We start from the raw sequence: 17,113 nt of genomic DNA on the forward strand, positions 1-17,113 counted from the left end.
CAGGCAGGGCCTAGGGGTCCCTATCTAAGGCTGTCCCATTGTGGCTCCAGGAATCCTGGAGATCTCTCTTCTCAAAAGGTTGTGCTGGGAAATAAAGCAACAACTAGCTGATGTTTACCAGCATCTGAGCTCTGGCCAGGCCCCCTGAAATTTGTACCTTAGAGAAACTCCAAAAACAATTAAAATACTATTTGATATTTTCCTCTCCCCCTGGTTTTGCTTTACCTTCTCAAGACCCATTCCCTCCAGTGCTGACAAACCAAAACAGAAAATGACAACAGAAGCAGCTATTCATTGGCCCGCACTCATGTCTTAAGGCAGGGAGAAAAGACTGTGATTGGCTTTTGATTTATGAAAGCCAAGGCCTGTAAGGGGAAAGGCCAGAATCATAAGAATAGACACAAATCCAGAGTAACACTGATGAGTGGTAAGAGCGAGGCTTCCCTGCCCCCCAGGCCAGACAAGGTCTGTGTGGATGGAAGCCAATGGGCCTGGCCCGTGTCCTGTCCTTCTCTTTGTGACCCGTTGGGATGGGGACCTCACTGGAAGCCTGGATGTGGGAAGGTGGTTTTATGAACAGAGAATGAGGACTGTCTCCCTGAGCCCCATCCCAGGGTAGAAGTAGTGGAGACATGGGGCTGAGTTGAGGAGTAGGTTCCCTGTACCCATGTCACCAAGGACATAAAGGTGGTTGAGGGATCCCCAGAATGGAATGGGACTTGTGGGACTAGTAACCTGAGAGGACCAATGTCTGAACCAGATGGGTCAGTGGTCACCTTGGCAGAAGTCACTGTGGACCGACGACATTGAGGTCCACTGCTTTGACCCCTTGTCAACTGGTATCAGGAAATCCCACCTCTCCTCTCTCCACCCCTAGACTTTGACCTTCATGGGAAATGTGTGTGTGTGGTTTCCCTCCACCATTTCCACAAGATGGGAGCTAAAAGCTGTTCTGTTAAGGAACGACCTCTCTTTTCATACCTGAGTTTGTGGAGTAAGATTCGTCCTTGCTACGCATGCTTTTAAAGCTTGTAACAACGTAGGTAAGCACAGGAACAACTTCTAGCCATTCACTTGCAGGTTCTGTAGGTCACAGAACTGAACCTGTATGCTGGGCCTTAGAGTGGTCTTAAAGCACTATCTTTCTCCTGCCCTCCCATTTTATAGAAAAGGCAACTGAGGCTCCTTCCACTGCTGGTAGCACAGGGCAAAGTAAGCAAAGGGGGAGGGGTGCTAGGCAGTGTGCCTGAAATGAGGTAAGGATCTGGGTGACTGGCGGTGAATATGGGCTGTCCATCAGTCTGGAACCTGCACTGCAAGCCTGGGCCCCCGGCTGGGGAGGGCCGCCTTCGAGCCCTCTGTAGGCCCAGCAGGCCGGCTCGGCTTCACTCCTGACCGCCTGTCAACTTGTGGAACAGATCCTCGTCGAGTGTTTCGTTCTGGTCCTTGGAGCGGGTGGACAGGAAGATGTAGCCACCGATATATTCGTGCACGACCTTGCAATCGGCGCTCAGGCAGGTGAACGCAATGGAGACGTTCTGGTCAAACTCGATCGCCACCTGGAAGACGAGGCACAGGCGACCTTAACCTCTGACAAGGCAAGAGGAGAGCGAAGCTGCGGTGCCGGAGGCGGCCCAGAGCTGAGGACTGCAGGGGTGGCTGACAGGTGGGCTTCTCCCAAAACCACAGAACACCCGCCACTTCCACGAAAGGCTTCAGAAAACATGTCTTTGCTCTCTGCGCCCTCTTGTGGTGTCAGCTTTGCTGCAAAGCATCTGTCTCTTGTTTAGATGTAGAACTTTCTAAGCACTCCCGGTGTCAAAGTCTAGGGTATCATACAGACTTTTTGTTGGAGAATAAAGGACCCACCTAGGATTTCCTCAGCCACTGGCCCTCACTCCTTCCCAGCTGAAAGTCATAAACTAAGCACTAGAAGAAACGGACATTAGGGGTGCCCACTGCAGTCACCTAAGGCCCTTTGCAAATGACTGATGCCCATAAACCGCCCTTAGACATCCAGCTTTAATTGGTCTTGGGAATGGCCTGGGTGGTGGGATTTTAAAACTCCCCAGGTGATCCTAATACGCAACAAGATTTTAGAACCACTCCCTTGGAAGTCATCTAATCTCAGACCTTCATTTTACAAATGAGTGCCCAGATGGTTAGCAGCCCTGCTGAAAAGAGTCCACGGTTCTTAAAAAAAAGTGTGAGTTGCCCCTGGGTAGCTCAGTTGGTTAGAGCATTGTCCCGATATGCCAAGGTTTTGGGCTGTATCTTCCATCAGGGCACATACAAGAAGCAACCAATGAGTGCATAAATAAATGGAACATCAAATTGATGTTTCTCCCTCCGTCCCTCCGTCCCTCCGTCCCTCCCTCCCTCCATCTCTCTAAAAAAAAAAAATGAGTCTCTTACCAGGCCTCTACATTGATGGTTTTCTGCTGGAAAAATGCAGAAAGGAGGGAAGAGAGATTCCATACCAGCAGGATGCTAAGGTGCTCTAACTCCACCTAGAATTTCCCATGATGTAGCCTTGGCCTGCACTTAGTTTCCTGGGTGCAGATGATGGGGTGCTGAGAGTTCAAGGATTCCTATGCTCGAGGCTTAGCTTTTCTCAGTCATCCCTGTGCACCTCACTGGCTTCTCTGGCAGTTTCTCCCTTTTGGGACTGGGACGCTCTCAAGGTGGGCAGTGGAGCCTCCGAGTCCTCAACCAGTTAGACCTTTTGGCAGCCAGTCAGAGGAGGCCTTTTTTGGATTTACTTTGGGTGACAGTTATATCCAGTGTAGTTTCTGCTAAGTAATTATCGGCCTAAGTCTTATATAATCCTATGCTGAGCTGAAGGAAATTAACTGCTCAGCAATTTTAGAGTCTGCATTGAGACTAAGCCAACTAGTGGAGTTAATTTAAAAGCATTTTTGGTCTGTACATGTTAGGAAACTGCCCAGAACTGTGTGTGATTATTTTAGCAGACAATGGCCACAGCTTGTGGTTTCTGAGTTCTACATATAAGAATGGCCTTTAAAATCAGAACACTGCAATTTTGAGGGCGCACATTTACAGGCTTAACACCAAATATACCCCAAACTTTCACTTTACCTGCCGGATTTCCCAATTTACATTCCATTGTTTCATATTGGCGAATCTCCATGTTGTAATTGGAATCCCAGTCGCTGCATCGATTCTAATCAGTCTATTATATGAAACTCCCAGAATGTCTTCTTTCTTACTTCCTTTAAATCTGAAAAAAAAAAAAAAATTTAATTAAAAGAAGCAACTGCTTCCTGTAATGTATTTATTCACATACAACTTACAACTTCTTAAAGATAAATAACACCAATATTTCTAGATCCTGTATGAAGAATGGATAATGAGGTGTTAACTTTCTATAGAAGGGCATTTCTATTGTGCTATAGAGAATATGATGAGTGGAGAGAATTAAGGCTGATCCAAAGACATTCTTTAAGGGAAACTGACATTAGAGGAAAGCAAAATAAGAGGGGGTCAAATTAATTAATTAAAAATTAGCACCATCTGTATATGCCAGGAACCCTTTTAGGCGCTGGGATGATAGTAGTGAGATAAACGGATAGAAAATTCCTGACTTTATGGAAGCTTATATTCCAGTGGGGGGAACTTGACATTAAGGTCATAGATTTCATAAAATCAACAGGTGATTTCTTTCTCTGGTTTTGCAAATGTTGTTATCCCAAAAGAACCAAATTTCCTTTCCCACCTAGCTAGGATTCATGGGTATCGGCACTTCAGACAGAGGTATGGAAGATCTTTATGAGCAACCCAAAGTTTTGGGCTATCCGTGAAAGGGCAGTATTTTAAAATAAAAATAGTACTACATTCTAGACTAAGTGAGAATAAACTGGGCTCCAGGAAAGCCATTTAAAATTCAAAGGATGGTGAGAGAGGCCAGTGAGCCCTGTAATCACCTGACAAGGTAATAGGTGAGGCCGAATTCAGGTAGGGACTGCCACGCCTGAATGAACCGCAGCTTGGCTTCAACCAGGGACATCTGGGCCACGTTCTGGTGGGCTTCCATAATCCGGGCTGCCAGCTAAACAGAAACAAGAGACACCTTAGCATCCCATCAGCTCCAGACCCCCTCTGAGAAAAATAAATGCAAGACCCTCCTGCAGCTCTACAAAGACAATTCGTTCTCATTCATATTCTCCCCCGCCCCCCCATGCAAATCACCAGGAGCAGAAACAAGATCAGCCAACACAATAGCTTCCAAGGTTCATGCAGACGGACAGTTCCGAGTCCCTTTTTCTGGGGTAGTGGTGTTTCAATGGACAATGGGCGTACTTGACTCAGTTTATCTGTTTAACTTTTTTTTTTTAATTCTCACCTGAGGATATTTTTCCCCCCATTGCTTTTCAGAGAGAGTGGAAGGGAGAGAGAGAGAGAGAAACACTGAGGTGAGAGAAACACATCAATTGGTTGCCTCACAAACACGCCCCAAACAGAGTCTAGCCTGCAACCAAGGTCCGTGCCCTTGGCTGGGATCGAACCCGGGACTCTTCAGTCCTCAGGCCGAGGCTGTAACCACTGAGCCAAACTGGCTAGGGGGTATCTGTTTAACTTTTAATCCATGATTATGGCAGCATAATTTAAAGGGAATAAATCACTTTGTTTTTAATTAAATTATATCAAGGCATATTGCTATACTCAGTTAGCAGTACAGTTACCGCTAACATAATTAACAATAATTTCTTAATATCACCTAATATCCCATCCATAGTCAAATTTGCCCATCAACTGATTTTTCAAGATGATGGCCTCAGTCATTTCAATTTCTCATTTTATTTTCAGGAAACACAGAATTCACTGCAAATCACTGCCCCAACAGGATTAGCAGTACCTGTTTAGACTTGTGTTTTTTTGCACACCGAGGTGACACAAAACATTCTGGATTCATGTCCATGTTTTCGAGACTGGAAGCCACTGAAGATGTCGAGTTCCGGTTTTTCATCCTCAGAAATGAAAGGATGTTGAGGACCTCCGGCTGGTAGGAGCTATCTGCCATGGTTTTGCCCTTCGATGCCAAGATGCAGGCAGCCATCCACTGGGCATATTGATTCTCCTGCAGTAAATACAGGAGGGCTGAGATGCAAGTTCAAGTGCAAAGCCATCCTGCTGGGAACAGCAGGACTTGGGCTTTCATCTTTACAATATAAAATTGTCACCTTCCAAGCATGGAAAGGTTAAAGTGGCATATGGTCTGAGTGGCTATTAATCACCTAACTTAACACCCAACAATGGCTTTTGATTCCTGCGTTGAGCTTCTAGATGATAAGGGGCTAGAGAATAGCAACGTCAGTCTTGATAAGTTCCACAACTTTAAAAATGAACCAAGGGCATGTGCCATGGAGCAGAGACAGCTAAAAACCTCAAATGCCAGACAGCCTTCCTTGACATATATTTCCATTTTCAGATCACATCTGATCTCTCTGACAGAAGAACACAAGGAAAAAATCATTAACTGATTTCCCATATCACTTCTACTCTGGTCTATCGTTAGTAAAGACTCTCATCCCACAGTAGGAATCAGGTCCAATGATGAGATCTGAACCAGAAAGTGTTGCCTTCTATCTGTAATGTCTGTGCTCATTTTTTATTTTTATTTTTACCTTAGGGAGGAAGAAGAGTGGTCCCAGAAGCAGAGGGGTTGCAGCTGAGGAGTGAAATTCTTCAGAGCAACAGTAGGTGCAGTACTTTGAATTACTGACCTCAGTCTCCACACCCTTTGCCATGTAATTTTATTGTCCCTCTCACCAGGGCCAGAGTGTAATTCCCCTCACTTGATTTTGGGCCCAGCTATGAGGCTTGCTTTGGCCAATGGGATATGGGTGGAAATGACAGTGTACCAAATATAAGCCTAAGTGTTAGGAGGTCTCGCATGTTTCCAGCTGCTTTCTGGCATTTCTGCCATCACTGTGAGAAGAGCCTCCCCAGGCAGCCTGGGACCCAGAATAAATACAATGAGCTCAACCTGCAGGGAGGAGCCAAGCTTAGCCAGGTCTTCCCAGCTGACACCAGCCTGGATCATCCACCCCCAGCCTAGCTGCAGATGTTTCAGAAACAAGTGTTTGTTGGTACATGTCACTGTGATTTTTGTGGTTGGTTGTTACAAAGCAATAGCTGACTGATACAACAGTGTTCTCATTTGAGAAAACACCTCAGATGGTTTGTCCTTAGGTAGAATAACTGAACATTTTTATGGTTTTACTTACGTGGTCACATCTCAGGTACACTTCATTCATACCATCAGCAACAGGGATTAATAACTTGATTCCAAATTTTCTTCCTGCTACATTTACATCTGGCACAATTTCACAGCCTGAATAACAAAAGGTGGGGTCACAGCCGAGTTCTGAAGAATGTATTATATAGATATCAGATGTGCATCTAAAGTAAAGACTTTGCACATAAGCCCCTCTGATATGCTTTTCTTCAGAAAAACGGAGCAAGCCAATAACACTAATTAAAGCGTAACTAAGACTTACAATTAACATGGATAGAGAAAAATATTTTTCTTTTATGATTTTTAAAAATATGTCATCAACTGAATTGATTTTTGAGATTGATTTGGCTATCTTAACCTATAGGAACAATTATGAATATGAACTTTAAAATAAACCAAAGCACTGGAGATTCTCTGATTGCCACAGTGATAAGGGAATTGAGTGTCCTGGTTAATAAAATATTTCAACTTAAGGAGTTGTTAGTACACTTACAGTCGCTTTCAGAAATTAGAATGGGCACTAAAGTGACACTGAGTTAAGTGTAACTGTTCTAGAATTCAGAAAGCTCTTCAGGATCCCACAATGTATTATACTTATGATGCCAGTTACCTCCACCTCATAGACTTGGACACACTGGGAAAGAAGAAAGAGCAGAATAGAAATAACTGTGTTGACTAAACCCCGCTCCAGTTCTAGGTGCCACGGGAACCGAGCTGCAGGCAGGCGCCGATTTGAACAGTGACACCCTGGAAATAACCTCCCTTCCGCGGGTAGGGCCTTGGCTTTCGTCGGCCTCCTGGGCCATGACAAGCCACAGCAAGATGTAGAGCCCGCCTTACCTCTCAGATTTAATTTTTCTATTGGTTCTCCTTGTTCGAGTTCCTTATTTTTAAAGTAGGCTATAGACGTGTCTTTAAAGACGAACCAATATTGTTTGAAAGCTTTTAACATTAGCTTCTTGGGCCTGCAAATGAAAGTATGGGAAACATTGAAACAACCATCCAGAAATGTAGGAAACATCGCAAATTTCAAGCAGATCAAGATGCTCTTGCAAACAACATATGCTTTATTTTTAAAAACAATTTGCAAATTGCCAAGTCATGTCTAAAAACTAGAAACGGGGTTTTGCTCTGAGATGTAGAGCTTAATGCAAAGCTCGCATTAGACCGCCTGGGGCCACACTCTGGCTCTGTTACTCTCTGGACGTGTGACCCAGGGAAAGACACTTCACCTGCCTGGTCCATGTGCACTGTCTGTGTGATGGGAAGAGCAATAGCTTCCCACTCACAGGGCTTTTGTGAGGATGGAGACAGATAATCTCTGTAAGGTGCTTATCACAGCACCTGGAACAACCAAAGTGCTAAATAAATAAATTAAAAATTTATTATAAACATTATACTATGTATTATATATTGTAAATATATTATCAGTATATAATAATAATTATTATATGGGAGAAACATCCATGAGCCTGTGACATCTAAAATTTCCATACACCCCTTAGATCTGAAAAAACTGTCCATGTGAACAGCAAAGTTATCAGACATAAATATCAGATATCAAAGTGAGTGACCTTTTCTGTAGTTTCCTCTTGACCTTTAATTAAGAGAAACCACCAGCGAATTCCCAGTGAGCCATGGGAAGCACCAAAATCCACAGCTCATCTATATTGTTATTAAAAAATATTTTTGGGAAGATCTCCAACAGTGATATTTTTGGGGGCCAGAAAACTCTGTTCTCTGGGCTCTCCAAGGTTGACAGGGCCCATGGCAGGACTCAGTTGTGTCACTGAAAACAGAAAAATGTGAGACCTATGGAGCAAGAAAGGGGATACAAATAGGCAGAGAAAAGACACTATGGATTGTATGTGATTCGGTGGAACAGTCCTGGCTTTGGGGGTGGATGAGGGTATCTCATGGCAGAGAAGTGGAGTTCTGCATTCAAGAATGGGGCAAGAGAGGAAGCTTGGTGTTGATACCACTCATATATAATTTTGGGCAAGTCTTTTTAACACATCAGTACTCTTCTTTCCTTAGCTGAAACTGCTTAACACAAGGATAAGGGAGAAGATGTTCAGTAAAAGACAGTTGAAAGATAACAGGAACATATTACATACAAATTATAAAATAAAATTGAAAAACATTATACGAAGTTAACATTTCCAGGATTTAGAACCCCACTGCATTAAAATGTCGAGAGTTGTAGTTAATATACTTCTAAGGAATCTATTTAAAAAACTACTTATCTAAGAATCTCATTCTCCAACATTAACAGTCTTTTCAAAATAAAATCTAAAGAGCCTATAATGAAAAGTAGTAAGGTCTCAGTTTGGTCCCAGGCATCTGAATATTCCTATGCAGAATGGAATGGAACCCTGTTTCTCCATTTAACTGGACTTTGAAAATATTAAAAAAATCTCAAATCCCCCTACTATCTCTTCCAGTTTGTTTCCATTCGTCCCCAGAGCTAAGCTTATTGCTCCCACCCCACGTTCCAGAGGCTGGGCCGGCAGGGCAGGGGAAGGAGCAGAGAAAGCGGCTGGGTTGGGTAGGGAACGGTGCGCGCAAGAATGAGTCTCTCGAATCCTCATAAAGCTCCTAGTTTAAAGAGGGGTATGCACAGAACAAACAAATACAGTATGGTAAGTCATACAGCAAGGGTGCGGGAAGAGGTGAGTTACAGAGGGACACAGCATTTAAACGGGGAAGGAAGGATTGGGGGAAACTGGGAAGAAATTTCAGAAGGTGGCAACCGCACATGCAGAATGCAGAGGCGAGTCCGAGCTGGGCACCTTGTCGATAGGAGTTGGGTTGAGTATTTCTTGAACCCTGACCTCCTGCTGGGCACTGTGCTGAGCAATGGGGATGGGGGAGAGGAGTAGTTTCTGTGGCTCCAGCCTTTCCGTGGGGGGGAATGATACAGATGAGAACAGCAAGGTAGGCCGGGGCTATGGTGGGACTTTGAATGTCCTGCCATGGTGTTGGACTTTATTCGAGAATCAGATGGTTCTCAAGCCCTGGTGCTCATCAGAATTGGAAGGGAGCTTGTCAGAGATATCCGAGCATCGCCCCAGGCCCCGAGGTGAAGATTCGCAGGTCCAGGTTAGGACCCAGACATCTGCATTTTACGTGAGCTTTCCTAAGGTGGTTCCCCATTCCCCAGAGTTTGAGAAACACTGGTATAGACCAGTAATCTCCAAACTAAAACTGGGCACAGCGCATCTTTAAAAATATCTTGAGTACCTATCCCTTAACACAGCGATTTTCAACCTTTTCATCTCATGGCACACGTAAACTAATTACTAAAATTCTGGGGCACATCAAAAAATATATTTATTCTGATGTGACAAAAAAATAGGTATAATTCTGATTCATTCACACCGGATGGCTATTGTTGTGTTGGCCGTTGTCATTTTTTTATTTGACAACCTAAGGGAAAGGAGGTCAGTGCCCCTGACTAATTAGTCAGGTATTGTATGTTTTAAAAATTCTTGTGGCACACGGTTGAAAATCGCTGCCTTAACATACGTAGAATTGTTTGTGATATTTGTATATGTATTTATAACATATAATAAATTACATACATTATAAAATCTACACAAACATATACATTAAAAATAAATGAATATAAAAAATTCAGTTTGTTTTAAGAAGGGAGGTTCTTACTCAGTTACATAAATCCCAGTTGAGGAAGTACAGTGTGGCTGTGCTCACTGAATCACAACGCTCATATCTTAATGCCATCTACCTGTTTGGGAAGGTTTTTGTTGAAACAAAGCCACTGATTTCCATCTTCTCTAATGTCAATCACTCATGCATATCAATCAGAATATGTTGCCTTAAGTGCATTTAAACACACTGTAACTCTTAATCTGGATGATATTTAACAGGAAAATTCTGTTTCCGAGTTTTAAAGGTGTGCACATGTTATTGTTTTAATAGGCGGTATCATTATTGGCAATACTATGACAATGAAAACATTTCCAAATAACTGCTTTCAAATGTTCTCCTTAAGATGAGTGTGTTTATTATCTTGAAAGCATCTGGAGGCTTACTACTCATGGACACTTGTCATCACAGAAAAGTCATAGATTAGGAAAACCTTTTTCGAAAAAACAAAAATGTGTAACTCTATTTCAGGTACTTTTCCACCTTATAACCGGTGAGCCTTAATGTGGGACCAAAAGATTTTCATGGTCACTCTCCTAGTGACGATGAATTGTAAATACTCTAAAGATTCTACGATATTTTAAGTCTTTTTTTTTTTTTTTTAATATTTTTATTGATTTCACAGAGAGGAAAGGAGAGGGAGAGAGAGAGAGAAACATCAATGATGAGAGAGTCATTGATCGAGCCCACAACTTGGGCATGTGCCCTGACTGGGAATCGAACCCTGACTGCCTGGATGCTAGGTCGACGTTCAACCTCTGAGCCACGCCCGGCCAGGCGATATTTTAAGAGTCTCGTATCTATAAAATGAATCTCACTGATAATCTCCTGCAGCACAATGTGTATGTCTGAATGGATGGAGCTTCTTTGCTACGTAACTTGCCTACTTGCCTACAGGAACTTGACCAATAATACAATGAATGAATTTTATGTGTGGCCCCTAAAACCCTGCTGGGGAGCCATTTTATTTATTCCAAAGTAGTCTCTCCTATGGTGGTTATACCTTCCAGTTGGGCATAAATCATTGTTTTTATTAAATATGTAACTTACTAGTAGGATTATATCTTGTCTGATTTATATTTAGGTGTTTGCAGAAAGCAGAATCTTGAAAAATTGGTTGGGCAGAAAATTCTAGATAGACTGTTATCTTCTCTTGGCACTTTCAAGATATTCCTAGCCAGTGAGAAATCTGCTGCCCACCTAACTGTTCTTCTTTGTAGAAAATCTGTCTTCTCTGTCTGATTTAAAAGACTTTCCCTTTCCAGTGGTTGGCTGTATCAAGACCAACATTTACATTGATTTTTTTTTTTTTTGGATCTGTGATTCTTGAATCTAAGGACTTTTGTCTTTAATAATTCTATAAAATTCTCATGCATCCATTTTTAAATGCTTGTTTCTCCCCATATTTTCTTCTGGAACTCCCAGGGGAGCTTCTGCATTCTATTTATATACTTCCCATTTCTACCTGAGTTCTCTCTTCAACTGTGTTTTTAAATTTGATGTTTAATGTACTCATTCAATTTTAAATCTCTATGACTATGTTTTTTCATTTCTAGAATTTCTATTTGGTTCCCCTTCAATATTGCCTGTTCTCCCTCATTACAATTTTTACCTTTAAATTTACTTAATGATTCTCAACATACTCATTTTATGGTTTCTTCAGATTGTTCCATTACTTAAAATTATTGAAACTGCTAATCCTGCTGTTGGTTGAGTCTGTTTTTCCTTTATGGGGTGGTTCATTGACTCAAATGGTTAGTAAGTTTTATTGGAAGCTTTTTTTTTTTTTTTAAAGAGGGTTATTGTTTTCTGTAGAAGGCCTATGCATGCCAGGTTGTGGATATTTCCCTCCACGGATTTTTAAAATTACATTTGCTAGGACTTCATAGATTTTTGTGGTCTTGATCCAGTTTCTATTTTATTTTTCTAGGATTCTCTTGTCATATAAGACATTTAAATTTAGATCTACATCGGTGTGCGGCACAGACCTTGGCTCTGATTTCTTGAGACTTTTCATATCCCACACAGAACCCCATGCTGGAATGAACTTCCTTACTGCTTCCTTTGGTTGATGGGTGGTTTTTCTACTCCCTGTTAAATAGAGAAGGCAGCCCTTGCAAGTCTCCACCTTTAGGCAGGGCCTTCAGTCCTGGCTCCCTGCTTCACATGAAGCACACCCCACCTTAAAGCTTCACCTCTGATTCCTGCATGGGCACAGAAATCCCAGCCCCAGGCCATGAGTACTGATGTCCATGGCCCAACTCCCTCTGTGCAGCTGAGGCTCCATTTGTAGAACTAGGTTCGTTCCCTCTTTATTTCCTGGAGTTGGGGTTTCTCAGTCTCACTTCAAGATTAACTTTGTATTTACAACGATTTTATTTTATTTTAATTTTATTCAGCATGCACATGTATTTATGGTCAACACTGGGATTTACACGAGATCAGATGCTACGCTGCTGCAATTGGATGTCCACTATTTATATAGTGGGTTTAATTAATCTTGTTTGGGGGGGTGGGGGGGGAAGAGCCTTACTGTTAAAAAAACAAACACAAAACACATTGAAAATCAAAGGGTTAGTTCAATGCTTTTGTACTGATAAGGAGGCCCAGGGAAATGAAGGGCCTATTCAAGGTCACGCGCCCACTAGGAACAGAGGCCCATTCTCCACTCTCCTTCCTCGCGTCTCTGTGCCTTTGCTTCCTCCCTCTTTTCCTTCCCCCTTCACTTCCTTCTTTCATGAACTACATTATATATTAAGTTCGGTGTCATGAGACCTTTGATGGATAAAGTGCCCACTGGCCAAACATGAGAACGATTTTGTGAGTGTGAACATATCACTCCCACTACAGTGATGTGGATGTGGGGCTTTCCTCCAGGAGGTCTTCCTCTTCATCTAAAATATCTACAGGAGGGAAATAGTCACCACGTGGTTTATGAAGGGCTGGGATTGCTCTGAACAGAGAAGAGGGCAACCTACTTTCTTTGTAGGACAAATATTAATAATTTATGAAGACGTATTTGTGGATTCAAATTACCACTGCTTTTCTGTAGCTCTGCCCGTAACGATATGTACGGTTACAACTATTTATGCCAGAGGTTAAATGAATGGCCCTGCTGTTTGAGACCAGACCCTAAGATCACATTTAAAAAAGAAAACAAACTTGTAGAAACCCGGTGACAAAAATTGTAATCTTTGGACTCCTGTTTCTCACCTAACTCGTTCATTCTTTCCAAGTCTTTCTTTGTATCATGTACTATCAAAAGCAGCTTGTTTCCTTTCAAGCCAACTGAGCCAGTGAAGTGTTGGTTTGTTAAAAGTCAACAAACCATAAAGTGACAGACAACTGATAGGACTTCAAAGGGACCTTATCCTTTCATCCTTACAAACCTTGGCACCATCACAAACACGGTGGTTCTTTTTTTCCCATGAAATAAAAAACTTCTCTGCCTTTTCAACAGTTTCAGATTGACCTGAGGTGACAGGGGAGTTAATCAGAACTACTTTAACAGGCAAAGGTAGATAACTAAGGTTATTTCTCCATAAGCCCAGGATCCAGGTTCCAGTGACAACTGATTCTCAAACTGGGAAAGAACCTGGAAATGGTGTTCGAGTCCTGAGACTCCCAGATGGACTGTAACGGAAACTCCAGTCTGGCATACGTGTTCACTCTTGCTGACACTGGCCATGTTTACACCACCATTTATTGAGCATGTACTATGAGCCAGGCACTATGCTCAATGCTTCACATGCGTTATTTTATTTAATCTTCTCTCTTCTCAACAAACTCACGAGGAGGTATATCCTCATTTTATACATCAGGAAACTGAGGCTCAGAGACATAAGGACAACACCCAAGGTCACCCAACTAGCATGTGCTGTGGAGCCAGGAATGTCTGTCTGATGCCAAAGCTCATGCTCTCATCTTTGAACCATGAAGTTGCTTAATGGATGTTCAGTTTAAACTTCTGTACTCTATTCCCCTTAAGGGTGACTTACCTAAATAATTTGAGATTATCTGCAAGTTTAGGGATATCGGTAATGTCCTCCTAAGGAAAAACAGATAACATTCCATAAGCAGTAATCAGACACATGGTGCTGACACTCTATACCTGCATCGGTCAACACTCTAGCACTCACCACATGTAGCCATTTAAATTTGAATTAATTACAATTAAATAGAATGAAAAACTCAGTTCCTCAGTCACACTAGCCACATCTCCAGCAGTTGCCTTGGGGTGAGGGGGTGGGGGTGCGGAAGGGTTGGGAGTGGGACGGGGCACCTGGGGTGGTTCACATGCAGGGGCTTCTGTGGTGGCTGGCAATTCTGTTTCTTGGTTTGGGTGGTGACTTGGGTAATGATTTAATACTAATTTGGTAGGCTGTACATTTTTGTTTTGTGGGTTTTTTTCCACTTTTCTGTATGTGTCATATATCACAGAAATGAGGAAAAGAGATTAAAAATTTGACCAAGCACTCCCTGTACCATTCAAGTGAAACATCTGAATTAAAAACAACTTTTACAAAATTATTTTATAACTTGTACATCAGAGTGAGTAACTCTAGGTACATCTAGTTTACTAATTAAACTCTTGAAAGGTACCTGGTTCAAAGTTCACTCTACAGTGTAGGTTGGTGTTTGTTTTCAAACTGAAAAGCCTATTGTTTGACATCACAAAGCCTGGACATGAAAATATCCTTAGGGCGAGAGGAGGGACACTTTCATCTATTCTAAAGAGGAACACTTTCCTGCTGTATGTATTTAGTGGTGGAAGTAGACAAAAAAGAACTCTTTTCATGGGGCGGTTGTCTCCCATAAATGTGAGAAAGGGTTCTAATTCTCTACAGAACCTTGGCATTGAGTTTATTTCAGGTATTTAGTTTTGCACAATACCAATTTCCTATCTTAAGGAATTTAATCATAAGTGAACATATTAAACACATAAGAATACAGTGACTCATTTTTATCTATTACTTTTAAAAAATCTAATTACAATGGACCCACCTCTCTGAATCAATGTGATCAAACTACTCCCATGATTGAAGAAGTTAAACAAAAGCGTGGCACCCAACAAATGAATCAAGCAGGAGGGGCATTCCAATTATAAAGCTGACATTCAGCCATATTTCATGGGGAAAGGGCAAAAGATGATAAACCTGTATTATTTCTTTATGTTTTACTGCAGTCAAAGGGTTCAGGAAGTTTTTATAATGTCCCAGAAAAAGGCCCTCATTGCTGTCAACCTTGCCCAGTGGGAAGGTGTGACTAGTAAGTAGGTAATAAGACCATTTACCTGAAAAGCTTTGCCTCTGTTCCCACAGCTGCCCCGTGCAATAGCCGGAGCCTTCTTTCTAGACTTCAGGAACCAATTCCCTGTCCTACGTAGTGACATGAAGTCCTCAGCAGTCTTTCTTTCCTACCATGCCAACTCATCCCAAAGAAGAAACCTGATGCAATAGTGTTGTCATTAGTGGTCATGAAAATATCTTACAGTCCCTTACAGAGCTAACCTGGGAAAAGAGAGTCAGCTCTGGCTAGGCCTATGCTTGTCCAATGACCAGCGTGTTTTCTTTTCTCAAATTCAGACAAAATATTCTCTTGTTTCTAATTAAAAAAATGTCACCTACACTTGTCAGTCAGCACAGAGCCACAGTTCAGAGTTATCAGAAAAGTTCATACCAGAGTGTTGTCCGCTTTTCCACCTTCGAGGGTCACTTCCAAATTAGAAAGCGCTGCTTCCACTTCATCAACTTCAGACTCGCTGGTAAAGTCCTGGATGTCAGCCGACAACGACAGCTTGCTAATGTGATACTGGATAGAAACAGCATTTAGAAACGTTATCAGCACAGATGAGTCCATGGGCCAGTTCTTCTTTTTTGGAGACACTCCCCCATACTACCAAGCACCTCCTCCAAGGAGACCTCCCTCCTATGCAGAGAAAATGGCATTTTAATCGGAACCGTGCTGAGATCCACGGTTAGTCGCATTCAAACTCGGTTCTTCTCCATCGCTGGCTGAGTTCATAGTGGGAAAGACAGAAAAACTGCAAGACTCATCCTGTACATAAGCAAGATACGCACATGTGGGTCTGAGGAGCATTTACAGTTTTAATTCACTCCCCTCATTTTCAGCACTTTCTTCAAAGGACGAACCAGTAGAATAATATGAAACTGAAGCAGAACTAACTTGCTTTGTCTCCTCGCAGAGAAAAGGGCCCAACATTCCCCTACCTGCAGCGCCGCGAAGATCAACATTTCTTCCTCCGTGCAGTCGATGTCTTCTAGGACGATGGCCCACCTGGCCTGTTCATAGAGCTGGTTTATCCGGACAGCGTCGTACTGAGCAAGAAACAGGTATGTGTGTTTGGGGGGGCAGAGGGGTCTAGGGGGCACCGAGTATACATTTTACCACCACATCCCTTAGAAAAATAAACAGGTTAAAGGAAACACGGAGGGAGAGAAAGATAGAGTGCCTACTGAGCTTTATCACGGGCCGATTAGCGTAGTTTTTCCTTTTGCAGGGACCTTATGCATACTAAGAAAAAAGGCGATAGGGAATGTAAAACATCCAAAGAAAACCCAGAGCAGCAAAGAGCACTGCTCTCGGGTAGGTGGGAAGCGGGGCCTCTCAGACAGGGAGGCGGTGCAAATCCCAGTGCGGTGCTCAGCAGGCTCGAAAAATGTAGTAAGAACCTTAGGGGCATCTGTCCTTGTGCTGTGAACTTGGCCAGGTGACATGGAACACCTCGGGGGCAGCCCCAGAGCCCTCCCCAAACAAATCAAAACACAACCCCGTGAGAACATTCACGGCAGCATTATTCCTAATAGCCCAGACCTGGAACCGGGCCAGTGTCCCTCGACTAGGGATAAACAAAACATGGTCCGTCCACACAAAGGGACACCACTCAGCAGCAAAAAGGAATCATCCAGTATGTAAAATCTTTTGCGTCTGGGCTCTTGCTTGCAAGTGTTTTCTGAGGTTTATGTGTGTTGTTGCTCATTAGTCTACTGGGTTGTTGGTCTTTTTATTATTGATATGTAGAAACTCTTTATATATTAGAGGAAATTAGCTTTTTGTTTATGGGTTGCAAAGATTATTTTACTTTGTTTATGGTTTTTTGCCAGGCAGAAAATTTTCATTTAAAAAAAGACTTTGGTTACAATAATTCAATATAACGGTTTCATT

At 42.5% G+C, this 17,113-nt stretch overlaps 1 protein-coding gene across 2 annotated transcripts in view; it reads right to left on the reverse strand.

Moving 5' to 3' along the window:
- Positions 1 to 604: 604 nt before the first annotated feature.
- FERMT1 (FERM domain containing kindlin 1) overlaps positions 605 to 17,113 on the reverse strand; it is a 28,509-nt gene continuing 12,000 nt past the window's right edge. For both annotated transcript variants that reach the window (XM_087818861.1, XM_016212040.2), the window contains exons 7-15: positions 16,159 to 16,266; positions 15,608 to 15,739; positions 13,927 to 13,976; positions 7,100 to 7,224; positions 6,249 to 6,355; positions 4,877 to 5,098; positions 3,945 to 4,069; positions 3,100 to 3,241; positions 605 to 1,559 (exon numbers count right to left, since the gene is read on the reverse strand). In XM_087818861.1, the coding sequence (XP_087674987.1) occupies positions 1,386 to 1,559; positions 3,100 to 3,241; positions 3,945 to 4,069; positions 4,877 to 5,098; positions 6,249 to 6,355; positions 7,100 to 7,224; positions 13,927 to 13,976; positions 15,608 to 15,739; positions 16,159 to 16,266 (1,185 nt within the window). In that variant the 3' untranslated portion in view covers positions 605 to 1,385. The remainder of the gene's footprint in view (positions 1,560 to 3,099; positions 3,242 to 3,944; positions 4,070 to 4,876; positions 5,099 to 6,248; positions 6,356 to 7,099; positions 7,225 to 13,926; positions 13,977 to 15,607; positions 15,740 to 16,158; positions 16,267 to 17,113) is intronic.

Source organism: Miniopterus natalensis, chromosome 7, assembly GCF_054644295.1.
Source record: "Miniopterus natalensis isolate mMinNat1 chromosome 7, mMinNat1.hap1, whole genome shotgun sequence".
In the NCBI taxonomy this organism is placed as follows: Eukaryota; Metazoa; Chordata; class Mammalia; order Chiroptera; family Miniopteridae; genus Miniopterus; species Miniopterus natalensis.